This window comes from Pygocentrus nattereri, chromosome 16 (genome assembly GCF_015220715.1).
Source record: "Pygocentrus nattereri isolate fPygNat1 chromosome 16, fPygNat1.pri, whole genome shotgun sequence".
In the NCBI taxonomy this organism is placed as follows: domain Eukaryota; kingdom Metazoa; phylum Chordata; class Actinopteri; order Characiformes; family Serrasalmidae; genus Pygocentrus; species Pygocentrus nattereri.
Window position 1 is genome coordinate 38,642,771 of NC_051226.1, and position 7,185 is coordinate 38,649,955.

The window sequence follows — 7,185 nt, forward strand, 5'->3', positions numbered from 1 at the left end:
TATTGTATTGCACTGTGTATTGTAGTTTAAACCAGCCATTAGGGGTGTACTTTGTGTACTTCTGCTGCCGGTCCCAAGCCCGGATAAATGGTGAGGGTTGTGTCAGTAAGGGCATCCGGCATAAAACTTGTGCCAAAACTATCATGCGGATCACAGATATGATTGCCATACCGGATTGGTCGAGGCCCGGGTTAACGACCACCTCCGGTGCTGTTGATCAGCAGGGTGCCGGTGGAAATTGGACTACTGTAGGTCGAAGACCATCAAAGAGGAGAGGAGGAAGGCGGGTTAGACGGCAGCAAGAGAGAAGGAAAGGCAGGAGTGTGGAGGTTAGAGTAGGGACTCTGAACATAGGGACAATGACTGGTAAAGGCAGAGAGCTTGCAAACATGATGGAGAGAAGGAAGGTAGATATTCTGTGTGTCCAGGAGACCAGATGGAAAGGAAGCAAGGCCAGGAACATTGGAGGTGGATTCAAACTGTTCTATCATGGTGTAGAGAGGAAGAGAAATGGAGTAGGGATAATCCTAAAGGAACAGCTTGGGAAAAGTGTTCTGGATGTAAAGAGAGTGTCAGACAGGATCATGAGCCTGAAGTTGGAGGTTGATGGTGTAATTTTGAATGTGGTCAGTTCATATGCACCACAGGTTGGTTGTCAGTTAGAGGAGAAAGAGGAATTTTGGAGTAAGATGGATGAAGTGGTAGATGGTGTCCCTAGAGAGGAGAGATTAGTGATTGGTGCAGACTTCAATGGACATGTTGGTGAAGGGAACAGAGGCAATGAAGAGGTGCTGGGTATGTATGGTGTGAAAGACAGAAATGCGGAAAGTCAGATGGTTGTAGATTTTGCAAAGAGAATGGAAATGGCTGTGGTGAACACGTATTTTCAACATGTTCAACATGTTTTGAGTCCAGTGAGTTTGCGTTTTGTCCACTGCCCGTATGTCTCGGCTCTGTAATATTATATCTTGCAGTTTCTCTTCATTTCTCTTATGTTTGCAGTTTTTAAGTTCCCTTTGCTCACCTGCTGTGGGCCTTCAAGGTTTTGCCCCTGTAGCAGTGTTACTACATCCTGCCATAGAAAACAGCAACCAGTTTCGTTTCCTGTGAGGAGGATCAAGAGATTTCTTCATCTGATTTTCTCTGAATGCTGACAGCAAGCATGTGTACACCTTGGTTTTCTCTGTGAACCCTCCATCAGTTTCCCACACTGACTGCAGTGTATCTTTCCTGCTAGAACATCAACATAGCACTAATATGCAGTGAAGGTTCCAGTGCCTGATGATCTGCTTGATGATCTGATGTGTTTCTCCACACTTTCACATTCTGATCTTTTATCTGGGGTAATAAATAGACCATTCAAGCATGTAAGACATGCCATTTCACAGGGGGTGAAACTGGTGACTTCCTCTTTGTCTCTTGGTGATGGGATTATTGCGACATGGTACGGGAGGCGGAGCTATCTGAATATGAAGCTGATCTCCTCCCTGGGAGGTTCAGTTCAGATGCAGTGTTGATAGCATTGTGACTCACCTGACCCACCTTGAAATTGGCAAAGATGAAGGAAGCCCTCAATAAAGGTGCTCAGCTGGTTCTCGGATTTGTCAGCGCGGGTGTAGCAAAGGGCGTAGAGTTTGACTTTCATTGCCCCTGTGACAAGTCGTACACCCTTCTGTTTTTCTTTGTATACTTACTGGGGCCCGCGATTGCCATGTTAATCATCGGAATTTTGATCCTGAGGCAGAGCAAGGACTGGAATTTTGGCTCACGCTGCTTCGGGTACTTCTTCTCCTGTTTAGTTCCACCTGTTGTTTGGACGGTCATGTTCTTCAAAGGCAAATTCATGGATTGTTTCAAAGATCAGCCGATAGAAGGACTTCCTGAATGGTTTCTTCAAGCTGTATGTGAGATGGAGCTCGACTTCTATTTAAAAAGGGTAAGTTACGTTTCATCAAAGCTGAATATTTGAGATTAAGACTAAGATTAAGATTATGCTACAGCAAAGTATTAACACACAATCTACTCTGTAACAAAGTATTGAGTCTTTTACATCAAACATTCAGGTAATAAGCCGTTTAACTGGTTTTATGCAAAGTTAAATGGATTTTTCAAGAATTTTAAGTGATCATTTACATCAATCCAAACTACAACTTTTCTTTCTCTTATTCTAATGAATTAATCACCTAATTAAGTCATTAGCAATTAGTTATTAAATTCAATGATCGATTTTAATTTTGGTTGGTTTTATAGACTGTAATCACAATTCATGATTTAATCATACAAAAGACAAAATTCCATAACAGTTTATTGAACCGGCCTAACAACTTATTCATTATGTCATAGTTTAATAGTTAATAATAAAGAATAATTCTGTTTATAAAGCATATATTAACCACTCAGTGCTTCATTTTTGCATCACAAAGTGTGCAAGATACTTTGGGCAATTAAATACTTAATAATTTAAAGCAATTATGATTTTTGGGGGGGTAAGTGAATCAATACTTTTGAGTTTCTTTGATGACGTATAGGTTCCCACTGTTGCTATTAAATCTGAAAGTGGCAACTAATGAAAATAGCACCATTTATTAATGTATATGAGATACAGACGCTATCATATAGTTGCATGCAGGAGTTTGAACATGGTCAGGTTGCATGTGTTCCATACTAATTCAAGTCCACTGGTTCCTATATATTTTCACAAAATTGCACATTAAAATAATAAAAACATCAAATATCTGTGACACATTTGATCTGTTATTGTTTTCCTGATGTGTTAAGTGGAGTAAATAAACAGTCGTTGTGGATGAAATGGTGCAGATGTCTCTGTAGAGGACGGGTTAACTTCACGGAGAAAATCAACAACATTGAATTTGATCAGCGCGCCTAAATATTTGCACAGGACTGTAACTGTGAAGAGTCATTAACAAGCTATTAGATCATGATTGCGTTGGGTCTGTTTTTTATGAAGTGTCACCAAAGTTCTTCTTTTTCCTCATAATTTTGCATGAAAATGTAGCAGTTTTGCTCTAAACCTGATTTCTGATGATGTCTACCTTGTGTTTTGTTCAAGGCGGGAGGTCTTGCCATCGTCATCGTGTTCCTTATTATAGGGCTGATTTGTGACTGCTGCAAAAAGGTGAGTTCCCCAAAAAAGCATTGATGGGCTGGGCGGAACAGCCAGAGACCCTCACTATCTCCCTGTTCTGTTGTTTACAAGTAGAAGTGACCGCAGGGAAGATCTGTGAAGCAGCAGACCTCTGCAGCTACGAGGGTGAGTGCAGGTATGACCAAACAAGAGTGCTGAACCATCTACAAACGCTGTTACACTTCATCTGGATTATCAGTAACACACCAACACATCAGTGACATGTCTGCAGTGCAGCATCATCCTGTAGATGTTCTGTTCATACATTACTTACATTAAGTAGATGTGTCGTTAATCTGTTACTCCCATTACGCCAAACCTATCCTTACCAGTCTGACCGAACACCTAATGCCCTGGCCCTAATCCTAAACCTCACCTTAACCTCAACCCAAACCCTAATCCTAAACTTAACCTCAAACTCAACTCAAAACCTTACCCTAACCATAACCTCAACCCAAAACCTAATCCTTACCCTAACCATAACCTCAACCCAAAGCCTAATCCTAACTTTAACCTCAACCCAAAACCTAATCCTTACCCTAACCTTCCCCTCACTTGGGCAGTTTTGACTGAGGTGTTTGAAAGTCTGGCCCAGCTAGAGGAGCAGTGTGGGTAATGTGAGTTCAGTTTGAAGAAGCAGAAGAAATCGATAAACATCAAGGCTGAGCTGCAGGACAAGCACAAAAGGGGGCTTCACCCCTTATACCCCCTTGTGGTGCCAGGCCTGTAACTCAGAGGCAGCATTGCATTCCTAGTATTGTCCCACCGGTGGAAACATGGCTGGATTATCTGGCTAATTTGGCCAAAAAATGAAATAAACGGAATGTAAGATTACAGAAAGGTGCATTACTGAGGCTTTAGTCATTAAATATTTGAATAGACATTATTAAAGAAAGCTCCTCTCTTCACTACACGACTGTGGTTTTCCCTTCTTTAAGATGAATGTGTGGGAAATATTTTATGCTCTGTTGGCATCGTCCCTTACTGACCACAACATCGGTGATCTGTTGTGTTCAGCGAAATTTAGACATCAAATCAAATCCCATTTATTGTCACATCACTTTCCTCAGGTGGAAAGTGAGGGAAAATCTTAGGCGCACAAAACTTGCAGAATTTAAATACTAAAAATAAATAAATATCTAAGAAGACAGACAACTATCATAACAAAACCACACATCTCCATTTTTGTCGATTTTCAGTTTCTGGCATCATTTGAAAGTGCATGTTAGCCTTACCATTGTGTGTAAATTTCATGAAGGATGGACCAAAATAAACAGCAAAAAATGACTTGGAAACAATTCTGGTTCCATTGACTTACATTGAAAGTAATACATGTTTTTTCCTTCTCCCGTAAAGTTACCATTTTGGAGATACAAGGTTTTGCTCTGACAGTAGCGATATACACAATACACACTATCAATCAATCAATCAACCAGCCTTTATTTTGACTCGGAAGGGATTGACATGACAAAGAAAATAACTACATTTAATCCTTTTAAATTAAAAGAAAATTTTAAATAACAGTGAATAAAAGATAAAAATAGATAAAAAAATAAAACTTGAGGTTTAAATGATAAGAGATTAAGATAAAAAAAGAAGATAAGAGATTAATAAGGTATTAATACAATAATACAAATGAATAAGGAACGGTACAAAACTATTAAAAATAAAAGGAGAGAACATAAATAAATAAATAAATAAAAAAGAAATAAAGAACTAAGACAAGAAGTAAAACACAAATTAAAAATGAAGAATTAATAAGATGAAATAAGACAGGTCCAGGCTGTCTGAAGGTGGTTCGATATTAAAAGTTTAAAATGACTGAGTGACACCAGTGAGTTTTAGCTGAGTTTTAGCTGAGTTTTAGTGTGTCCTGCAGTGAATTCAGGCACTGTAACTAAAAGCAGTTTTTCCCAAATTTCCAGATTTTCCCACACTAGTATTGCACTATTCTAATGTACAGTTGTACAGTAATAAGTTATGAAATAAAACTATGAAATGTGCCGCTGTTCTGATAATAAATGAGATGCAGGTTCTCAGGGATAAAACACGGATATAGAATCTTCCAGATTGTACAGGATACGGATAGAAGATGAACAAGATGTCAGTCTATATGTGTGAGTACAGACATTTCTGGAATACAGCAATAGATCAGTAGAGTTAGTGTGCTGGTGAGTTGGACGCTTATAAATATTTTCAAATGTAATTGCATAATTAATTGTGTAATAATGACTTAATGAGTTACGTTTCCCATCACTTCCCATTCTGTATTGACAGGGCAGAGTCTGCTTTCCTGACTGTGATACGGGTTGAAAGTTTAGAGTCTCAACGTTCCACAAAATACCTCCACCTGCTTCAACCAGATACAAGCTACATGTTTTTCCAACACTGGCCATAACTGTGACTTCCCGGGATGAGCTGTGAACCAGAACCAGAGCATTACTGTTAACATCTGTTACTGTATCTTCTATTAATACTTTACATTCTGAGCTCCCAGTTACAAACAGATCATTTCACACTCGTTCTTTTAAATCATTTTGCTTCTTCTACAGCCCCATTTCCAAAAAAGTTGTGACGCTGTGCAAAATGTAAATCAAAACAAAATGTATTGATGTGAAAATCGTTTGAACCCTTTGTTTCATTGGAAATACTACAAAGACAACAAATCAAATGTTGAAAGCTTTTGAAATGTTATTGTTTTTTGAAAAATATTTTGAATATTTGAATTTGATGCCAACAACATGTTCTAAAAAGTTGGGGAAAAAAAGCATGGTCAAAACCCCACCTGGTGGTTGATTGACAACAATTCAAGAAGAACGTTTCTCAACATAAAACAGCAAAGAGCTTCTGCTTTTCATCGTCTACGGTGCAGAATATCATAACTGTGACTTCCAAGCTTTGGCTTTGCCTGTTTTGTAATGTCTTTAGTTTGTTTGGAAAATCTCGCTAAGGTTGACTATTTTTTGTATTTTTCGATACTTCATATACTTGAAAAATTTCAATTTTAAGTAGGTAAAAAAAAAAAAAAAATTTCTGTTTCTCCTTAAAGTTGCTTGGCAATTTTGTTTAATTTTGGGAATTTCTTCTTCATTTTGTCATTTTCACTGCTTTCGTCTTTCAGTTGATGTTTCTATTACATGTTTTATTATCCTTGCGAAGTAAAAACCCAATGATGAAACGGGACAAATGTTAAATTTATCAACTATATTAAAGAATTTTACTTGACAAGATGCCATTTTTTGCAGTGTGGCAACATCTATTTGCATAATGGCCGTGTCTTTTGCCTCATTTTACTCACTGAATCTATGTTGTCCTTTCTTCTAGTTGACCTTGCCAGTCTCCTTACTTTACTCTATATTTGTATATTACAATTAGGACTGTATTGAACTGCACTGCGGTAATTTGTTGACTTCTGTAACAATATTTTCCTGTTTAACATCAATTTTATCAGTATTGAGAAATTTTACAGAAATATTTATAGCAACACTTACAGTGACACAATGGAAGCAAAAACAATGTCCAACAAATGTGCTATAATATTGACATATACAACAATATCTCAGTAATATGATCAGTAATAGCTTATGCAGGGTTTAGCACCTTGACGTGGCTCCTGCCGACTCATCAGACGAAATTTGGTCCTCTGCTTGAAGACCTGGTGTATGACCATTTGAATACAGCTGAATTCAGCCGTCCTTTGGTTGACCCAAAGACATAAACTTTAAGTTTTGGATCTGCAAAACAAAAGATATGTTAGTGAGTGAAACTATCTTCAAATGAAGGTCATATATTTAATATGTCTGTGCCAGGCACGTGTCCCCCGGGCCCTGACAACAGCAGTGAGAGCCAGCAGGAGGGTATATAGAAAGGAAGCCAGGGTCCCATTGACTCAGCGAGGTCTCCTGAGGCAGTGAGCGGAGGGGAAAGGAAACGAGTTCCGAGCTCTCTCGAACTGGGGATGGGTGGGGAGAAGGGGTGCTCTGAACCTCCTCTGAGTGGGGACATGAGGAGAAAGGTGGCATGCAGCAGGAAGGGGAGGT

The 7,185-nt window shown here is 38.8% G+C and overlaps 1 protein-coding gene across 2 annotated transcripts; it reads left to right on the forward strand.

The window, feature by feature from the left end:
- The first annotated feature begins 1,515 nt into the window (after positions 1 to 1,515).
- On the forward strand, positions 1,516 to 5,882 carry LOC108413573 (calcium homeostasis modulator protein 5-like). 2 transcript variants are annotated; one of them, XR_001856778.2, is made up of 4 exons: positions 1,516 to 1,936; positions 3,071 to 3,136; positions 3,221 to 3,281; positions 5,423 to 5,882. XR_001856778.2 is itself a non-coding variant. In XM_017686163.2 (4 exons), exons 1-3 carry the CDS (start codon positions 1,559 to 1,561, stop codon positions 3,224 to 3,226), a joined length of 450 nt encoding a protein of 149 aa, XP_017541652.1. In that variant the 5' UTR covers positions 1,516 to 1,558; the 3' UTR covers positions 3,227 to 3,271; positions 5,423 to 5,882. The 2 variants fall into 2 exon arrangements, 1 of the variants encoding a protein (XP_017541652.1); XM_017686163.2 differs by having other exon boundaries at positions 3,221 to 3,271.
- Positions 5,883 to 7,185: the final 1,303 nt, after the last annotated feature.